Source organism: Elephantulus edwardii, unplaced genomic scaffold (assembly GCF_000299155.1).
Source record: "Elephantulus edwardii isolate Elephantulus edwardi_28Jun2011 unplaced genomic scaffold, EleEdw1.0 scaffold00095, whole genome shotgun sequence".
NCBI classification, from domain to species: domain Eukaryota; kingdom Metazoa; phylum Chordata; class Mammalia; order Macroscelidea; family Macroscelididae; genus Elephantulus; species Elephantulus edwardii.
The window spans coordinates 12,736,908-12,758,939 of record NW_006399845.1 but is presented as its reverse complement, the minus strand read 5'-3'; the positions used below and the strand labels follow the sequence as shown (position 1 = coordinate 12,758,939).

General features: G+C 43.6%; 1 protein-coding gene across 1 annotated transcript in view; it reads right to left on the bottom strand.

Moving 5' to 3' along the window:
• The window catches only part of SIL1 (SIL1 nucleotide exchange factor), a 350,503-nt gene extending 328,917 nt beyond the window's left edge, over positions 1–21,586 (bottom strand). Inside the window, exons 1-2 of the mRNA XM_006891180.1 lie at positions 21,489–21,586; positions 11,176–11,311 (exon numbers count right to left, since the gene is read on the bottom strand). Of these exons, the coding sequence (XP_006891242.1) occupies positions 11,176–11,311; positions 21,489–21,560 (208 nt within the window). The 5' untranslated portion in view covers positions 21,561–21,586. The remainder of the gene's footprint in view (positions 1–11,175; positions 11,312–21,488) is intronic.
• Between the last annotated feature and the right edge of the window lie 446 nt (positions 21,587–22,032).

The following is a 22,032-nucleotide window of genomic DNA, read 5'->3' as shown; positions in this document are numbered from 1 at the left end:
AAGGCAGGAAAGACTAAGGCTGCTCTTGACTTTGGGAACAATTCTCTCAGTCTTTCCATCTGTGATGCAATCTACTGGGAATATAAAACCAGCTCCCCAAAACTCACTGCCTTCACATCCATTTAGACTAACAGCAAACCCATAGGACAGTGTAGAACTGCTCCACAGGATTTCTGAGACCTTACAGAAGCAGACTGCCTCACCTTACTCTTGTTGAGGGTTTGAATCCTGGGTTTGAATCAACAGCTCTTAGCAGTCCAACTCTTAACACAGTGCACCACCAAGCCTCCTACAAAGTCAGCTAATAGCTCTTGTATCATACAATATTGTTGTTGTTGTTGTCAGGTGTTGTCAAGTATACTCACAGCGAGCCTATGAACAAAAGATCTGAAACCTGTTCTATCCTGTGCCATCCTTACACTTTCTAACACACAAGTTTACAAGTCCACTTATTCCACTGTGTTTAAGAGACAATTGGATCTGTCTCTATGATCCTTAAGACAGAACCTAGGAAACCAAGACTAGACAGCTCTACTGCCACCATGGGTGTGAGCGTGGTGGAGATTTTGGCAATGACACAGGATAAGGCAAGATTACAACTTGCTATTGATAGAGTCTGATTTGTAGTTGACAGAGGGCATCTAACAAGAAGTGACACCTTCTTGAATAAATTTTCCCTCTCAACGTCTACCTAGCCTAGTTGGTAAGGAATTACACTGCAAATCTAAAGGCAGGCAATTCAAATCCACCAGCTGGTCTGTAAGAGAAATAGGAGCAATCACCTCCCATGCAATTTATGACCTCTGTAAATCTGCTGGAGACTCCATTATGAATTGGGTTCCAACTCCACAGCACACAACCACAACAACTTCTACAGCCTACAAAATTCACATTCTAATGCTTATTGTGTTTCCCAGTGGACCTCAAACAGTAATGCTTTCAGGTAATGGCCCAGAGTGTCTATCTTCAGAAACAAGAGTGGAAATTCTAAGAAAAGCAATGGAATCTGAGGCCCTTTCCTCAACTGATCACAGGGCTAAAGGGACCAACATAAACTATAATCACTTACTGGACATCTTAAAGTTCTGGAAACCATGTACCAGCACAAAAGGTTTCCCATAAAGTGTTTGTTTTCTTCTCTTCCTCTAATAGCTAGATTAAAATTATTGATGCTATTACCACTTGTCAAGAGTCTGATGGCATAATGCATTATGTGTTAGGTTACTATCCAAAAGGTTGGTGGTTTCATTCCACTAGCACTCCCCAGGAGAAAGAAGAGGCAATGTGCTCCTATTAAGATTTAAAGCCTCGGAAATATAATGACAGGGAAGCCATAAGCCAGGATTTATTTGACAGCAGTAGGTTTTTTGGTTTCTATTATCCCTCAGTCATTCCTGGTGATGAAACAGTACACAACCTCTTTATCCTTTCTCTAAAAGCTTGGCTTGATAAAATCAGGATGATGGAATGGAAATGAACAAAATAATATTTAAGCAACATTGAGAGGACTGCTAGAGTGGGGGCAGACTTCATTCTTACTCCTCCCCCTACTCCTATCCAGCAAAAAGAACTTCACAAATACATCATATTACTATTCCATCAAAACTCACCTCTGCCCAGATAAATGAATTACAACCATAGGTAATCAAATATACAAGCTTTTTAATACAAAGAAATGGTTCTCTCCTTTCAAACAACTGTATTATACAAACTAAAAACAAACTGTTCTGGGAACTAAAGAAATGAAAATAAAACTCAGTCTTTATTTGTTGAAACCAACATATTATAGGAAATAAGGCAAGACTAACGAACCATTAGTTTATGAACAATAAACAAAACTCCAACATGAACAAAAATACAGTCAGCCTCATAAGAGCAGAATTAAAAGCTTACACTCAAAGCCCTGTTCTAACCCAGTTCTTTTCAGGCCTACTCAGAAGGTCACTTAGGTGCCACCACCACCTTGACCTTGGGTAATGCCAGTGGCCTTGGTGTCCCCTGTCTCAATGGAGGGAAAACTGAATTAAGTGCAGAGAAGTTCCCAGAAAAGCTCTCCAGCTCATCAGAGCCCCTAACTTTCTTCTTTAATAAGTCGTAGAGGCCAGTCAGACATAGTATCTCTCATCTATTCCACAGGGAATTCCCAACAGCTTCTTAAATCATCTGCCTCTCATTTCCCAGGCACAAGGTTCTTCTAAGTGGTATAACACTGGTCTGTCAATTTACTGTACAGAGGTAATTCATGGTTGCTGTGATGCTAAACACTGTGACACTGATGTGTTAAATGTGATAATGGTTACCCATTGTGGACAGTGTTTGGTAAAGCTCTCAATATTAAAACAGGCTTGGAAGCAAGAGTAGTACCTACTTCCAAGATAGCTTGCCTCCAGATACTCTATGAACTTAAACGATGAAAGTTATACAAGTGTTCAGGTCTTTCGTTCATATAGTAGCTATGAGTTGCTATGACTTGACAGCACTTAACAACAGCAGTTCTCACCTCACCCACCTACCTACTATCAATGGCTCCCATTTCTTGAGAAAGTCATCAAACCACTAGTCCTGGTCCACCACTAAGTCAAGGTGTCAGAGGTTAACTGGCTCGGCCCTTCCTGATACTGGGTGATGCTTACTTCTGTTCTCTTGATTTTCCAGGAAATCTTTGAACAGTGGTAATTTCTAACTTACTTTCAATTCCTCAAATACCTCTGAAATGAAAGCTATTTTATTATTCAAGGCAGAAGGCCCACTCTTGGCTTGACTGAAAAACATGAAGGCTTCTAATGGAAGCTTTCCCAACATCTCTTAAAATCTTTCCCAAAAGGTGATCTCCTTTTAGCCTCTTTCTTTCCAAGGCTCATAATATTCATGAGATCAAGACTTTTTACGTGCCACCTAGTAAGTATGCCTCATCAGTGGTCTCCTCACTGGAATTTTATACCTCTCCATCAAACTCAGATTTCTTTTCCTTCTCCCATCCAACAAACATTAAAGTTCTCTACATTGAATTTCCCTGTTCCTGCTTCTACAGTCTTTCCGTCAGGGTTTCTCTTTGTACTTTCACTGACCTATACATCCTGTCCCTATGGCCGATGTAAGGGGTATTCTATACCATACGCCCAAAGAAACAAGCCTCTGATGCTACATCACGCTACTCTGATGCTACATCATGCTTCTCTGATGCTACTGATGTGACATCAGTGTCACATGGAACACAGCAGGAGTTAAAATGTAACAAGAAAATTTGAAAAGAGGGTTATTTTTCACATCACTGCTCAAATTGTCATTTTCATTTTCTTCTTTCATTCACCCCCAAACACTTAAAACCTAGAAGGTTACATCTTCCCACCTTTCTTCATCGCCTGTGTATGAGAAAGCCTTGGTTGGGCTCACCTCATAGGTTACATATACTTTCACATCTTTAAATCTACTTGCCTTTGCCAGTTTTCCTCCATATCACCTCTCCTTTTTTCCTCTTGACCCCTCTCTTATAAGAAGAGATGCTGCCCACCAATAACAGCCTCTGCACACAGGCACCCTGCAGCCAGGAAGAGACACCCTCACTTCAGGTCTCTGCTCCTGTCACCCTCCCCTCCAGTCATGATTCCTACCAGGTGTTCTTCTCTACCTAGTTCAATACTTTGTTGTTGTTGTTCTTAAGTGTCATCAAGTAAACTACAACTCATAGCAACTCTATAAACAAGTCTGAACCTTGCCTTATATTTTTTTCCATTCTACCTGTAATATGCTCAGGCCCATTGTTACAGTCACTGTGTCAATCCATCTTTTAAATGTATTCCTCTCCTTCTCTGACCATCCACCTTTCCCAGCATGATATCTTTTGCCCAAGGACTGGTCCCCTCAACAACATGCCCAAAGTATATGAGACTAAGTTTCATCACCACTGCCTCGCCTCGAAGGAGCACACCCTGCCTTTACCTCCTCCAAGACAAACTTGTTATTCTTTTAACAGTCCATGGGATATTTAGTACTCCTCTCCAATATCACCAATTCAAAGGCATCAATCCTTCTTCACTGACCAACCTTCTGATGCACAGGAAGCAACTGAAAATACTAGGGCTTACATCCAATGCATCTTAGTCTTTAAACTGACACCCTCTTTATGTAGTATTCTGGAGAGGTTCTGAAAGCCAGATTTTTCCAATGCAACATATCTTTTGATTTCCTGACTACTACCATGAGTGTTGATTATGGATCCAAAGTAAAATGAAATCACTGATAAGTCACTCTTCTTGATTGTTGAGAGGCAATCCCAATTGAAGACTGTAGTCCTTGATCTTCTGCCCCAAGCATTTCAAGTCCTCCTCACTTTCAGCAAGCAAAGTTGTGTCATCTGCATAACGCAGGCTGCTGACGAGTCTTCCTCCAATCTTGATGCCATGTTCTTCACCATACAGCCCAGATTTTCAAATTCTTTCCTCAGCACAGAGATGTATACTCGTCAAACTATTTCCTCGGCACACAGATGTGTGCTTATCAAATTATTTCCTTGGCACACAGGTATAGAGAAAACATACAACCCTAGCACACATCTTTCCTGATTTTAAGCGATGCAGTGTCCCCTTGTCCTGTTCTGACAATAACTTCTTGGTTTATGTATTGGGATATTATTAATGTTGTCAGATGGATGTTGGTTGAGAATATCAGAAAAAGTGTTTACCTGTGTTTTATTGATATGCAAAGGTGTTTGACTACGTGAATCATAACAAATAATGGGTAATAACTGGGGGGGCAAGGGACTCCATATCACTTAATTATGCTTATGAGAAACCTATGCACAGACCAAGTTAAATACTACCTCCTTAAATTACAGATCATTCCACCTCTAGAAGCAACAGTTTCTGCAAGGGAGTCTTTCATTTTAGCTTCAGGCCAGTCCTTGAGAGCCATCCCCAAGCTTGGTTAAGTCCCAACCTTGGAGATAGCCAGCCCTATTTAGCCAGTAGAGTGAGGCCAATACTGCAGGACATAAAGTCAGGACTACACAGATTCACTGAACTAATGCCATGTTCTTGGCATCAGGCTAAAACCTGTTTTGGCAACTAGTTTTCTTACATCCCTACTCAGGTCTAAGCTTTATGACGGACAGTATGGGAGTTACAGCCTTTGAGAGCTGAGGCCCTGCCACAGTGTTAAGTACTCCTGATTAAACTTCACAGTGAACAGGTGGATGGACGCAGCAGCAGCAGGGGAGAAGAGCCCAAGGTAAGCATTAAACAGACAAATGCTTGTTAGAAAGAGGATGGCCAACAGCTGCTCCCCATCATCACCCAAGTCCACAGACTGCACACTGGGCCCAGGCCTGCTCCATCCGGGTGAGGAGGGCCAATGCCCAAGCAGAAAAGCTCTGGTGCCAATAGGATACTCAGCCAGCCAGCCTCAAAGTGGTCTCAACCTTGGCAGTGGCTTCTGTGAAGGTCGGTCATGGGCCTTTCTGCTCTGTCTTCCACCGGCTCCCACAGATGAGTATAGGCTACAGCTGTTAGGGAGCAATGGCCAGACACCCTAAGAGGCTAGAAAGACTGTCATACACAGCAATGTGGTCTCTGAGTTGAAGACCGCTAAACTGTCCACATGGAGTCTTCTGAGGCCTTCATGCATTCCAATCCACCATTCTTTTCTCTCCCACTAGAGGGTAATTCGAAGCCTCCAACTTGTCTTTTAAGTGCTTCAAGAAGCCTGTTATCTTTTCAAACCCCCCAAATAATTCTTCTTGAAAACTGTATTATAAAGGAGCAAAGATGTTCGGAATATACTGAATAAATGCTGGGAACTCTATAGTAAGGGTAAGATAGGTGAGAAGTACAGTGGGGAGAGGAACAAATGAAGTTCTCAGAGACTCTCCCAGGTGATCTGAACAGGACTGTGCACAAGGAGGTGAAGAAAAATCCTTGTGAACAACTAACTCTGTCAAGCTGCTAGAGGCAACTTGTGTATAAGAGATGAAACGGACCACCCCAACATCCACATGAAATCACACCATTTCCCCATCTAGCCCCTAACCCCCCTTTACAGCCTAATGTTTGAGTCAAGGTAGAAGATCAAGAGAGGTTCCTAGCTATCTCCCTCCTCTAGCCATTACCACTGCATCACTTTGCTGAGACACTAGGACTTATGTAAGAATTGCCTTAACAACCTTCCCCACCTGCTCACAGCCTTCAGGGTATATGTCTACACTTGTGTATGAAGGATGGGAAAAGAAGCAGGCATACTCTTAGAAATCATTCTGGGGAATGAAATAATCCATAAGGGAGATCCCTCCAAGTTGAAAAGAAGAAGCAAAGGAAGGAAACAGAGCACTACTGTCTCACAAACACAAAGCTAAGACAGAAACCCTGAGAGCTTTGCCCCCTTGGTCTCACCTCAAGTGAAGCCCCCTCCCAGCTTCAAGGGGCCAAAAAGCCCACAGAGAGAGCTGTACACAGTCACCCAAATCAGAATAAGGCTCTTCTTCAGACAGATGTCCAGGGCCTGCAGGAAATCAGACTCGTCTCTTAAACACTTGAAACCAGAGTAGTTGGTCTACTATAAATGAGGTTTTTAAAATTCAATTCCCTCCTATTGCTCGTGCAGATCTGAAATGATCTGACCAGATGGCTGGTGCTCTATAATTCTTGGATTGCTCTCATCAGTTGTTGATGATTTGGATTTTTTTTTCTTCTCCTCTTTCGCCCGTCATATGAGCACGCTCCTGCACGGCTTCCTGCGTGCTCCCATCAAGTGGGCTCTTTTTGCTAATGCCACTATTTCAAACACTCTCACAGCCACCTGGGAGTCAGCTCAGGTCATAAAGAAGCCCCAGGTTCATGCTGGCTGTGCTAACTCCCCTCCCCTGCACCCACGTAAGTGGACACATAGGGCTCTTTGCCAAGACTGCCTCCTACCCTTTTGGGCCTCCAAGGAAAGGGAGGTAAATCACTTCAGGGGTGGGGAGATGTTTAAATATTACAACTGCAGCCAGTCAATGAATATCCCCACACGCCAGGCCCTATACAAAGCATTTTCTCTATGTTACTCTTTTTTTCATTTTCACACCATCTCTGTGAGGTTGTTATCTCCATCTTTATTTTCAGATGAGGAACTAGGAATTAGAGAGTCTAAGCAACCTGACCAATAGCTCAAAATCAGAACTCAAGTAGCACTGAGGGCACAGGTTACTTAGGATGAGTAAAATTTGGTTAACCACCAACAAGATTTCAAGGATAGAAAGAGATGGCTCTGGGTGCACCACATCCTCCTTTACGCCCTCACTGAGCCACCGTGACACCTGTAACACTCTGGTGCATTTTTCTGTTTCTGTCTTCTGTGAGATTATCAGGTGCTGAAAGGCAGAGGTCATGTCCTCTCTCAGGAAGACAGTGTAGCATTGCAGTTAGCATCTCCAGCTTTAAAGCAGAAAAGCGAGGTTTGAATCCCAATTTCCTACTTGGTTGGGTAAGTTACTTGTCTCAGACACACCATTTTGTCTATAAAAATTAAGACAATTCTAGCACCTCCCTCAAAGGATACCTGGCAGAGTCTATGTGCCATAAATATGTGCTGATATCTATATCTCTACCAGTACTGTTCATGGCACAAAGTAAGAAATGCCCAGGGAGCAGAAGCCTCACTGAAGGCAGTCATGCTTGGCTTTTGATAATAAGATCAAAGGCACAAATTCCTAGTGTTCAGGGGTCCTCAGCCCCAGGACAAATTCCTCAGTACCTAGCCAAGAACCTAAAGGACATGCCAGCAAATAGTTTCCTTTGCTTTCTTGTGACAGTTGATGCTTGCTGTGTCTCCATAAGGTGAGGCAGATCCCAAAATAAACCAGGAGAGAGAAACTGAGAGAGGCAAATCACTTCTAGGAACAAGTGGCTCACAGTAAGAATGCTGACAGCAATAACAGAAGTGGACAGACTTAAAGAGAGTGACCCGCATCTGCTTCTGAGCTGAATGGTGCTCAGCTCAGGTCTCAATTCTCATCTGTCTTGGTGGGAAGGTCTGTGAAGTCATGAGTTAATCCCTTGATAATCCTAGCCACAGCAAAAAGCTCTGGAAACATGCCTTAAGTAAGCCCAGCCTACAACCAAAACAGCCCAGGTTCCCAAGAATGCACCCAATGGCACCAGGACTCAAGTGACTTGCCTCAAATGCTCAAAAATTTGATCCTGTCCCCAAGAACCTGAAGAGACAGAAGCTATTGAACTAGGATCACTAAATGTCAGCATTAACCAAGACTTTGAACCACTTTAGTCATGGCCAACAAAGCAAAATCAGGACAGACTGAGATCTGCAAATTCAGATGCCTGGAAAGAAAACTGAATGGAAGAAATTACGGGTTGAACCCTTAGAATGGGTGATTTAGAGAAGAGGTATTCTGAGTCTTGTCAGGAACCAGATACAGATGACTGGACTTCTGCCAAGACTGTGAAACTTCACCCACACTCAGCGCAGGGTAGGAGATCACCATCTTTAAGCAGGGTACTGTTGTGTCCAACTCTGACAGGCAAAAAAAGACCTATAGATAGCTGTATTGAAAGCTCCCAGACATAATTTGGAATGTGGAATATTCTGAATGAAGTTAAGTGCCAGTTATACACACAGATCACCAAGATCAATTTCTTAACAACAAATATATATTTAGAAAACCTTTCTTGGTATGCATACAAAATGCCTCAGACTTATACAAAAGTATGAAAATGTCGTGTCTATCTCCACTGGTCTCACTTCACAACACCAGGCCCCAAATCATCCTATATCAGACACCAGGGCAGAACAAATATCCCACCTAGCTTCTTCCTCACCAGTTCTGCTTTAGAGACAAAGGGTTGGGAACACAGGCTTTGGCATGAGACAGGCAAAAGGAGAACTAGAGCTGCTTTGCCCTCTAAGCTACAATGCCTAAGTGTATGTGTATGTTGCTGTTGTTGTTAGATGCCATTGAGTCAATTATGACTCACAGTGACCCTATGAACAGCTACCCTGCACCATATTCCAATCTCAAATATGCTACAGCCCACTGTCAGTGTCCGTCCATCTGGCTGAGGGTCTTCATCCACCCATGTTATTTATAGCCTCTGAAAATTCACTGGAGAATCAGTTATGAGTCAGTTTCAACTCCATGACAAAGAAATGGGAAAAATACACAATGTGATTATTGCTGTTGTTAGATCCCATCAAGTCTACTTGACTCATAGCAATCCCTTGAACAAGAGATCTGGATCTTGCCCTATACTGTGCCACCCTGACAAACTCTAACACGCTTGAGTCCACTGTTATAGTCACTAAGACAATCCACCATGTTGAAGGTATTCCTCTCTTTCTCTGACCCTCCACCTTTTCCAGTATGATGTTTTTTTCCAAGGATTTCCCTTGCTGACAACATGCCAAAGAATTTGAAAGCGTTCCCATATCTTTGTCTCTAAGTAGGAACCTCACTGACCTTCAATCCACTACAAATTTGACTAAGTACCCCACATAAATCTCAGGGCTAGAGAGAGAAAACTTTGGGGCAGCAACAAGGGGAATTTGAGCTGATGAATTTATGAGGGTTCTTTGAGAAACTGGAAAGCAGGAGAGGATATCAAGAGTATCGGGGGGCGTGGGGGAAGAATATCAGGCATGAGATCAAGTATAAAAATCAGTACTCCGCCCTTTTCCTCTCAGAAGGCTCTGAGTCTACTCTGTCCCTCGTCATCCAGGCTCTGGTTGTTCCATTCCACAGACAGAGAAAGGGGCTTTAAGCTCAGCTAACCTCAGCTGTCTCGATGCCCAAAGGGCTGGGCAAGGTCCAGGAGTCATCCTTCAGCCTTGCTCTGCAATGTGGACCCAAGGTCCTGAAGGATGCTGCTGATTCAGCTACAAGAACAGAAGAGAAAAAGTGGGGACCACAGGATATTGGCCTCCATCTGTTCCAGGCACACACCTGGTTAAAAGTTAAAACTATGCCACATAAAATTGGTGGATATAGCTCACATTCTTCCCTTTGCATTCCTAGCAACCATTCTAGTTTTAGCCCTCAAAAAACCCCTGAATCGTCTTTCTTGGGAAAGCTGAGAAAGGGCAATCAGGGGTTCAATCTGCTGAACCCAGTACCACTGTTCCTAAAAGCCTCCTTTCTACCTAATGCTGTCAACTCCCACTTGGCTTCCTTGGGGCTTCATCATACCTCTGTGGCAGTAACTACTCGTACGCAACCCCAGCAGGAGCGATATTGCTACCACAAAGCTGACTGACACAGCAAACATTGCCCTGCCAGCACAGCAGCAGTGAGGGCAGTGAGGACATGGTGATGAATAGCAGCACAGAGCTGATGAAACTACACAGGGGCAGTGCCAGGGCTTGCCATCCACCCTGTCACAGTGCACCGTGCAAACAGCCTAATCCCGAGAACAGGGCAGCATAGTGGGGCTGTGGCAAGGACAGGAGGACTGAGAGAAGGGGAAGAGGGAGAGAATGGTCCAGGCTCTGGGGTCAAATTGCCTGAATGACATCAGACAAATTACCTAATTTCTTTGAGCCTCAATGTTTCCTTCTGTGAATAAAGAGATGATTCGTTCCTGGTATTGTGAGAATTGAGCAAGATTATACACATAAAGCACTAGCTCAGTACCTACACATGGTAAACACTCTTTAACTCCTAGCTATCTTTATTATTTTAAGGCCCAGGCCAGGTTTATAAAGGGTCAGAAAGTCACACCTTAGGATGCCCCATTTGAAAACCAGGCCAGGACCAGCCCCTGTTTCTTGGCACAGGTTCCTTTAGCAACAGAACATTCCTGCCCCACACCGGTGCTCAGGACTCTCCCGTGAACAGTATTTCAGCAGCACTGAGCCGAGCAGCAGGGCCCAAAATAGCATTTGCAGAGCGAGGCACATGTCACTGCCTCTCCTGTGCTTCAGAAGTGCAAGAAAGAAAGTTCTCAATCGTTTGCTCAGAAAGCACAGCCACCCACCACCTGCCTTCCTTCCAGGGCATTCAGATGCCGCAATCTCTGTTCTGCCGGAAAATGAAGGCCCCTGAGCCCTGCAGCCACAGTGCTGTTGGACCACGCTGTTCCCCTCCAACAGGCCAAAGAGGGGCTGTTCCTTCAAAGCAGCCCTGTGGGGACAAAGGACACATGCAAGTTGAATTTAGAATGTGTTTAATGGGAGCAGGGCTTGGACTGGTACCTGGTCGAAGAGCCTGCCACTCATGGGTCGGGTGAAACACCTCCAGGTCCTCAGGGTCCAACGCCTCCTCTGCTTTGGTTTCCTTTTGCTCTGATTCTTTGGGACTTTTCTCTGGGTTGATCAGTGCAAACTCCTTCTAAGGAAAGAAAACAAGGCATGATCCCTCACAGCTGGGCAGCAAACCAGCAGAAAGAAAATAGCCTGACGTGGCATACTCTTTTCCCTCCATGCTCCTCTTCCCTACGTGGCATATATTTGGACACTTAACAATTTCTTTCACAAGTTTATTAACCTCTGAACCAACATGAGAAACATGGTAAAAGGCATGCAGTATGATATTTTATATATATGGTACTTTTGTACACGCGTAAACAAAAAAAAGTCCAGATAATTCCACAACTACCTGGAGGGATCAAGAGAACAACTAAAGAAAAGAGTTAACAAAAGGAAATACTGTTGTTGTTGTTGTTATATGCTGTCAAGTCACCTGCAACTCACAGTGACCCTATTTAATAGCTCCGAATCCAGCCCTATCCTGCGCTGACTCCAACACACCTGTCCCTATTACACTATTATAGTCACTGTGTCAATCCATCTTATCCTGGGTCCTCCTCTCATGCATTGTCCCTCCACCCTCCCAAGCATGACGTCCCTCTACCAGGACTGCTCTCTCCTGGCAACATGCCCAAAGCATATAAGAAAGAGCCTCAAAATCATTGCTTCTAAGGAGCAGTATGGTTTCACTCTCTCCTGGGAAGACCTGCTTAAGAGCCCTTAATTTTTCATTTGTTATGAGAAAGAATATGGAATGAGGATTGGAGGAAGACTCATGAAGAACTTGAATTATGCAGATGACACAACTCTGCCTGCTGAAACTGAGGAGGACCTGAAGCACTTGATGCAGAAGGTCAAGGACTGTAACCTACAATATAAAAAAGCTCAATATAAAAAAAACTACAAAGATTCTTATCACTGGGCCAACTGGAAGCATTACAATAGATGGTGAAGAGATTAAGATTGTTAACTGCTTTAGTTTGCTTGGCTCCACAATCAACATTTGGTACCAGCAGCCAGGAAATAAAAAGATGAATTGCACTTGGAAAGTCTGCAGTCTGGGACCTCTCCAGAGTTCTGAAAAACAACGATGTCCAAAAAAAAGAAAAGAAAAACAACGATGTCAATCTGGAGACTAAGGTGTGCATGATACAGGCAATAGTCTTTGCACTTAATTGCTATGTGTCAGAAAGCTGGACAAGGATGAGGGATGATAGAAAAAGAATAGATGCCTTTGAGCTGTGGTGCTGAAGAAGAGTATTGAATATACCATGGACTGCTAAGAAAACGACCAGGTTCATCCTAGAGGGTGAAATCAGGCTGCTTCTCGGAGGCAAGGATTCTGAGGCTTCATCTGACATACTTTGGGCATGTTGCAAGAAGGAACCACTCCCTGGAGAAGAACATCATGCTTGGGAGGGTGTGTCAGAGACAACAGGATTGACAGATTTCAGAGCTGTTGTACATAAGGTCACTACTAGTCGCAAGTGACTCAACAGCACAAAACAACAACATACTCTTGTTGTTATTACTGTTATTTTCTGTTGAAAACTCTTATATATTACCTTTATAGACTAAAAGTAAAGCTCACTGCTCTGCATCTGAGAGCTGGACAATGAATATGGATGTCAGAAGAAGAATGAATGCCTTTGAGCTATGGTGTTGAAAGGGTACGAAACAACTCATGGACCGCCAAAAGAACAAACAGATATGTCTTGGAGAAGGTGCAGCCAGAATGTTCTTTGGAGGCAAAAATGATAAAGCTTCACCTCACATACTCCAGGCATGTTCTAGGTGAGGCTATTCCTTGGAGAATGACACTGAGAAAGGTTTTTCCCTAAACATGTCTCAGAAAGGCAGACAGTTGCTGAAGGAGAGGAAGACCTTCAACCAGGTAGACTGACACAGTGACCACCTCAATAGGCTCTAGTGTGTCAAAAAGTGTGAGGATCGAACAGGATAGAATAGGGTTTACATCTGTTTTTCTTAGGGTCACTATTTGTTATACTCAACTTGACAACACCTAACAACATTTTTTAAATAGAAACATACATTTGAAGGAGAGAGTAAAGTCTCAAATAACTACTACAGGTGTGCAGAAGCTAGCAGCTAGAAGATAAGCAGGGGCCTGTAAGGGCTTTAACAAGTCCACAGGAGGTCAGTGGGAAATAAATGACTCTTGGGATATTCCACTCCATGGAAGAAGTATCAGCAGGAAAGCAAGGGCCCACTTGAGCTGCAGAAGGAAGATATTCAGGTTGGAAACCACTTCCTAGGTCTATTTCCTTCTACTCCATAGAGAGTACAGAGGATTAATGAGATGGTGTCTGTGGTATACTCTGAGCTCAGGAAACAGAGAGGCAGAATAAATACAAACTATTATTCACTTTGTTCCTTCCCAGCCTCCCATCCTTCCTGTCCCATATTTAAGCCTGTTTTTACATAAAAGTTGTAAACCCTCAGCAAATTAGAATTGGAGGGTTTCAGAGCTCCAGGGAAACTACATTTGGAAAAGGAATGAAGAACCCACACTAGCACACTGGGAGGTTATTTCAGCTCTCTCCTTCCTCTGTTGGAGCCCTAGTGTTGGGTCAAGTGTTGGATTGCTAACCATTGTTTGAACCTTTTAACTCTTCCATGAGAGAAAGAGAAAGTAATCATCTCCTATAAAGATTTACAGCCTTGGACACCATATAGGAGAGGTCTCCTCTGTCCTGCAGGGTCATTATGAGTCAGAATGGGCTCAAAAGCAGTGAGTTTGATTCTGACTACTTCCCCAGCCAGTACTTGGTCTCTACCTTACACGTTTCCCTAATAATAATCGGTATATATTTTCAATTCCCACCATGAACTCAGACTTATGCTAGGGATTTCATGTAGCTCTCATTTTAGTCCCCTCACAATTCTAACTGCATGGGAAATAATAATGCATCTCTTCCGAGCTATGCCCCAGGGCCACATAGGTACCCCCACCTGCTTAGGTCCCTCAGGGTCTGATCTTTAATTAGTTGTCAGAAAGAAGGTTAAAGTGTTAAGATGTGATGACAATGTAATGCTCCTCCAAGGATTTTAAAATTTTATTTTAACAAGAAATAAAGGCAGGAAATTCATATGGCAGAATTTCAGACCTTGTTAACAGGATTGGTAAAGAAACTATCTTGGCCAAGAAAAGGCCCTCAAATCATGTCACACATAATGAGAGACACTGACTACAGGATAATGCATAAAAACTCAACTTCTATAGCAGATAACCCAAAGTTTGAAACTCAGTTTCTTGTAACTTTGAGAACATTAAGAAACTTTCTAAGCCTCAGTTTCCACTTATAAAGTATATATAACAACAGTATCTGGCCTATTCTTTTGATGAAGTATTACAACACAAAACAGCAGCTACTGTTATTACTTATAAAAGGATTCATAAGTTCTAGGTCGGATGAGTCCATGCTGTGACGTCCAACAGTGATTGTACAATATGGCAGAAAAATGAACATTAGTGCAACTTAATCCTCTAAATCCTTTCCATCCCTTTAATTTGAAATGTGTACAAACCTGAGTTCAAAAGAAACCTAGGAACAGAAGATCAAGTAAGTTTGTGGAGCTGAAGAGAAGACAAACTAGCAGGAAACATCCCCTATTCCAAAGACATGAGTGTCAAGGACACATGAGTTTCTGAGGGCTGCCACCATGCTAGTCTCTTTTACCACTTCTCCTCCTATGCCTAATGCAGGACTTAAGGTGGAATTGCTGGACAAATGAAAGAATGAACATTCCCCTCCAGTGATGGGTCTCAGATTGAGGGTACCAAACCTGGTAGAAGCTTTAGTCACATCAGCTAAAAGGGCCAAATCAGCTAAATACCCTGAGTCTATGTATTCCAGGTCTGGACATGATGGTCTGCCCCAGCTAGAAGTCCTGGTGCCATATACTAGAAAATGGGACCAAAATATAATTTGACAGACAGGTGCGTCAATCAAGTGCCAGCAGGGGCCAGGCAGGGATGGATGTAAACGAGTGAAACAGGTGTGACACAACAGGGAGTGGTGGGAGCTGTGAGAACTGAAGCCCTCCTGCCTTCACTGAGGAGAGCAGCAGCTCATCAGCTGGCCCGTCACTGCCACACACACATTCCATTTTAAGAAAACAAAACTCCAGATATTTATGTGATCTTTTCTTATTTTCAGAGTAGTTGAGGAGCCAATGAGACATACCTAACCTTCAAATTTCAATTTGTGCTTTGCCAGGTATCTTCTGGCTGGTCTGACTGTATACAAACACTCATATTCTCATAAGCGTGATGATTGGGTGTTCATACTTTTGTAGGGCATGTGCCTCCCTTAAGCCTTCTTACGAAGTTGGAACATTACCCATGTGAAAAAAAGAAAGAAAGAAACGAAGAAAGATACAAATGGAATAGAGATAAGAACATGACAGGAAGCTCTTTAAAATTAGCAAGGGTTAAGTATTCATCTTGAAAATTAGGCGCTAGGAAAAAAACTTCTTTTCCCCTAGATTTCTTTAGAAAAGCTAACAAAATGGATTCAACAAGGACTGAAACACTGAGTGTGATAAAACACTTAAGTATAGTGTCTTCACACCTTTGACTTCCAGCACTAGGCGACCAAACATTAGTAATAATCTTACTGCTACTGAAAATGATTTCTGAGCTTCCTCTTAATATCAGCTTTGAATCAGATTCTAAATCACCAAAAACATAAATAAGAAGCCAATTTACAGTAAATCAGCTGCTATGGGATCCATTCCAACTCATGTGACCCCATGTGTGTCAGAGAAGAACTGCTCCATCAGGTTGTCAATGGCTGGCTTTTCTGAAATCACATCTTTCTTCTGCCACATCTTTCTTTCAAGGTACAAATGGGCAGACTTAAACCTCCAACCTTTTAGTAGTCAGAGTGATGCAAAATTCATGCTCATCACTTGTTGCTCACTTCTTGCTGTGAGGGCCTTTAAACTGTCCACTGTCCAAATGCTATCCGGCCATCTTCAAAGGTCAAGCAAAGCCTCAGCAGCATGGAGGGAGGTTCAGTCACATGAATGTGCCACAGGTTGAACATTTTGCACTTTGAGTCCTAACTACATTGTTGTTTGTTGTTATGTGCTGTCGAGTCGTTTGCGACTCATAGCGACCCTATGCACAACAGCCCTAAACCCTGCTCTATCCTGCGCCAACTGCACCACCTCTGACACACCCATCCCGATTACCCCAATCACCGAATCAATCCATCTCATAGAGGGTCTTCCCCTCCTGCGCTGTCCCTCCACCCTCCCAAGCATGATGTCCCTCTCCAAGGACCCGTCCCTCCTGGCAACATGTCCAAAGTATGTCAGACGAAGCCCCAGAATCCTTGCCTCCAAGGAGCAGCTTGGTTTAATCCTCTCCAAGATGAATCTGTTTGTTTTCCTGGCAGTCCATGGTACATTCAGTACTCTTCTCCAGCACCACAGCTCAAAAGCATCCACTCTCCTTCTGTCCTCCCTAGTCATTGTCCAACTCTCTGATGCATAACAAGCGATTGCAAAGACTATGGCCTGTATCAGGCGCACCTTAGTCTCCAGAGAGACACTGTTGCTCCTGAGTACCTTAGAGAGGTCCCTAACAGCAGACTTTCCCATCGTGATACGCTTTTTGATTTCCTGGCTGCTGGTGCCAAGAGTGTTGACTGTGAAGCCGAGCAAACTGAAGCTGTGAACACTCTCAATCTCTTCGCCATCCATCCTGATGCTGCCAATTGGTCCAGTGTTGAGAATCTTTGTCTTCTTGACATTGAGCCTCAGTCCATACTGAAGGCTGCAGTCCTTGACCCTTCGCAGCAAGTGCATGAGGTCCTCCTCAGTTTCAGCAAGCAGGGTTGTGTCATCTGCATCACGCAGATTGTTAATAGATCTTCCACCAATCCTGATGCCACAATTCTCCTCATAGAGCCCAGCCTCTCGGATAATCTGCTCTGCATACATGTTGAAAAGGTGTGGAGACAGGATGCATCCCTGGCGTACACCCTTCCCAATTTTGAACCATGCAGTGTTACCCTGCTCTGTTCTGACTACTGCCTCTTGGTCCAAGCATAGGTTTCGCTTTAGCACAAGCAGACAATATTCTTCTAGTAGTCATAGGATTTGTGAAGGCCTGTTATTTCAGAGCTGGATGGCCAGTCCTGCTTCTTAGTGTAGCAGCTCTACCGAAGCCTGTGCACCAAGTGGACCCTGCAAGTATTTGAAATACCAGTGGAATAGCTTCCAGCATCACAACAACATGCAAGAAACCACAGTAGGCAAACTGACAGAGTTGGGGTGGGAGATTCTCAGTAAGATGGACACTGTGAATGCAACAATAGGCGTGAACATAATGGAGATTGTTACAGGATAGTGCAAGGCTCTACTCTGTCATTCACAGGGTCACCATGAGGCCAACTCAACAGCATCTAACAGCAGCAGCAGCTGCATACTAGACCTAGATCTCTGGGGGTATTGAGTGTTACATGTTGCAATCCTAACCAAATAGGCAGAGGCTCAAATTGACCAACTGCCCCATGGGAGAAGACAGGTAATCTCCTCCCACAAAGATTTACAGTGGAAACTTGATAGGGTACAGCCAGGAGTTGAAATCAACAGAAATATATACCGAACACTAAGTACCTCCAATGTCTCAATCCACTCTACTCTTATTTGAGAGGTACAGACTTCTATTCTCATCTTACAGATGAGGAGGGATATGAGGCCTGTTCAAAGCCAAACAGCTAAAAAGAACTGGCAGTGATTATTATTTGTTGCTTTTGTTATGTGTCACTGTGACCCTATAAACAATGGCTTTGAACCTTGCCCTATTCTGAGCCAACCTTAGCATCTCTGACCCTTTTGCCACAAACATTGTGTCATCTAGGGTTGTCTCCTCCTGCGCTGACCCTCCACCCTTCCAAGAATGATGTCCTTCTCCAAGGACGGGTCCCTCCTGACAACATGCCCATAGTTTGTGAGACAAAGCTTCAAACCCTTGCATCTAAGAAGCAACCTGATTTCAACCTCTCCAGGATAGACTTCTTTGTCCTCTTGGCAGTATTTCTGTTTTATTGTTGTTATGTGCTGTCAAGTTGATTGCCGACTCATAGTGACCTGCTATACAACAGCTCTGAAGCCTGCCCCGTCATGAACCAGTTTCATTGATTCTGACACACCAAGCCCTACTGCCCCAGTTACTGTATCAATCCATCTCATCTGGGGTCTTCCTCTCCTGTACTCTCCCTCCGTCCTTCCTAGCATCATGTGCTTCTCTAACGATCAATCCCTCCTGGCCACATGCCCAAAATATGTGAGACAGACCTTTAAAATCGTAGCCTCCAAGGAGATATTTGGTTTTGCCCTCTCCAAGACAAACTTGTCTGTTCTCTTGGCAGTATTTCTGTTTAGGCCTGCTTAATTCAAAAGCCCACGTATACATTCTGACTGACTTTGTATTTCAATTTCAGGACACATGGGCTAATGATTATACCCAGGATGCTGAACAAATAACGCTGGGACAACAAGATCACCTTAGCATGGTTAGCAGCAATACAATCCAAGCAAAGATTTCCAAAAAAAAAAGGGAAAAACCATAGTGTCAGAGAAGGGACAAGGAAAACTAACCTTTTCCTTGTAAGAAAGAAAGACCAAGAGGTGAGAGGTATAGGCTAGCCATTGGCAACTTTTAAGAAAATCCCACAGTTTGGTGCCTTTCCAGCTGGCTTTGAAAAGGGCTCCTTCCCATCCTGGATTCTAGCACTCCCTTCCTCCTACCCCATCACTCCAAGAACTAACTTCCTCCCTTATCTGACTGGCAAGAAATCCCAGCTAAGGTGTTAGCTGACAACAGCTTACCACATCACACTTCCTTGCACTTCTATCTGAATAAGAAATTCTTAAAGACAAAAGCCCTGAGAATCCAAGAGAGTGAATGAATTTCTAATGGCAAGCTGATAGACATATACTGCAGAGGTCCCTGACATCACCACCCAAGAAAACCCAAAGCAGTAGCCACCACCTTACTAAAATAACAGCTGACAGTCATTTGAACATCCATTTATCATGCTGCGCCAACAAGAGCTTTATACATATAATTACATTTAATCTATATTAAAAATGTTAAGACGGAGACACCAAACTTGCTTTACAGGTGAGGAAACATTTAATAACCTGACAAATAAGTGGCAAAATGGAGTTTACCCAAAGCTTCCACTGAGAAGGCTCACTTCCTCCCTCCTCACCTCTTTGAAGGGCAGTACCACATGAAGCATCCTCATTCCTCCTCAGATGTGACATCCCAGGGAGGGAGGACAGCTCTGGATAGTACTCTGATAAGTACAGCCAACCAGTCCTGGTGGCTATCAACCTATACAATCGCCTTAGGGGAGGACAGTTCCAGGTCACCAGGAGCACTTGCCTGAACTCCAAGTTCTGAAGAATGGATCATAAGCCTCTTCCCTCCCCCCACACGTTTCCCTTGTTATGAAGGTGGCTGGCTGCATAATTTGGATTTTAAATGCCATCAGGGCAGCAATTTTTATGGTATGAGAGAAAAGATGCTTCCACTCCTACTTGTGCTTAGCACATGATGAAAGATTATGACAAATGGATACAGCTTAGGAACAGACATAAGGATAAAAGCAGCTTCTGTTGATGAAAGTCAGTATTAACATTTTTTTTCAGAGACTAGTCTCAATAGAGCTAATATAAATGGGCCAGAATAATTATGGCTCTGAAAGCTCATCTATTTAGTTGGACTATTATCCAAAAGGGACTTACTAACACACGGTCCTTAAGTAAATTCATCAGCACGCTTTTGTTAATTGTGCATCTGCTAACGTTCATGATGGGGAGCACAAAGTTCCTCACGAGCTGGAGGTTAGGGAGGGGACACAGCCTTGATCTTCTCTTAAGACTCTTGAGGTTTTTCTGGGTCATCCCACAGATAGGCCATGCCAGAGACTGCCTCAATCTCATGCTGTGACCAGTCCCACCACTGAGGCCACGAGGATCATCTCTTTCTCAGTGCCCTTGAAGACGTGGCCAAAGAAAAAAAGGGCACCAACAGGATCTTAGCCAGAGAACATTAAAAGCTCTAAAAGGATTCGTGACTCCTAACTGTACCTTGTCTCCGTTCTCTCCTGCTCCACAAAGCAGGGAGAAAAGCAGAGAGAAAACAAATGACTTCAGAGGAAAGGTGGAAGCTTGCCACAAGCCAGAGGTGAACCTCAGCTGAGCTGGGTTGTTATTAAATTCATCACAATTGTCATTTGCACTTCAAGGGCCTCCTGCTCCAAAGCCTCCAGCGCTTTATCCAACATTTAGCAAGGGCCCTGGGGGTTGAGGAAGGTGGCTGGGAGGAGGGTGAGACTGTCAGAGTACTGACAGCCAGAGCTTCTCAAGGGAGGGAAAACAGAGGGCATGGTCCTGGTCAAGGGCAGGCTGTTTCTGGGACAAGCTGGGGAAACAGGTCTAGGAACCTCAGTATGTACAGCTAGGCCAAGTGCAGGGCCTTCTAGAACATTCTGAGAAACGAAGTTTGGGTTAATCAAGAGAAGCCTGGAAAGAACAAAGAGAAAAGGGCAGAGGAGGAGGAAACAGAAACAGAGGAAATACAAAAAGAGGGGAGCAGAGGAGAAGCAGAGGCTTGCTTGAGATTAGTACTTGCCATGAAAGTACTAGGCTCTTGAGGAGAATCCTGAACTCCTCAGTTGTGCCATAAACTGGCTGACCAATTTTGGCCAAGTTTGTCCTTGAATCCTGATCTCCACCTCTGACAAGAATAAGGACTGCTTCATTTGAAAGGTTTGTTGGGAGGATTAACTGTGTGTATATACAAACAAATACATGTGTGTATATACACACACTCGTAATATGTTGTTGTTGTTGTTAAATGCCATTGAATCATAGATGACTCATAGCGACCCTATGAATGAAAGACCTGAACACTTGTATAACTTTCATCATTTCTCTGAGTTCACAGAGTTTCTGGAGGCACGCTATTTTCAGAAGTGGATGCCACTCCTGCATATAGTGCTTGGTATATGACTAAGCTATTGCTGTTGATAATGATAACCCAGCATCATGATAAATCAGGAAACCATGAGAAACTAGACCATTTTGTCACATTCCAAACACTCACCACAGGGGGCTGTGAAATTACCACCCTGCACCTCCAGCAGCCTGGTAACACCAAGCTGTTCTATGATCCCTCTAGAAAACCCTCCCACTTGTACTGTGATACTTACTGGGTTCTGATGACTGAGAGAGAAGGTAAAGAAGGCCAGTATCAACCCGAGCAACATGCCCAGAGGAGCCATCTTGAAAAAAGGCAGGGCTGGGGAGCCAGAGTTAAAAACCTGAGGGGTGCAAATACAGAAAACAGAGAATAAATGGAAAGGTGATGCCTGTTTCCAACCCACTCCCCCATAATGATTCTCACTATGTCCCCCATTTGACAGATATAAAGATTTAGTGCAGAAAGGTATCAAAAGTCTTCTACCACAGGAATAGAAGTCTCTATCTTCTATAAAGAATACAGCTATCTGAAGAGGTGCATGCCCTGATGGGAACTGTACAGCCAACCAGATGTGCTATGAGTTATAACCATCCTACTCATTCCTTCCTCATCATCAACTTGTTAATTTGGGGAAAGAAGTGGTGATCACATTGGGGAGAAACATACTAACCAACTGATCTGAGTATAAACAGACACGGAACCAATCCACATAACCTTTTCTAATAGTACACTTTTAAACAATACAGACTTGTCACGCTTGACAACATATGCCA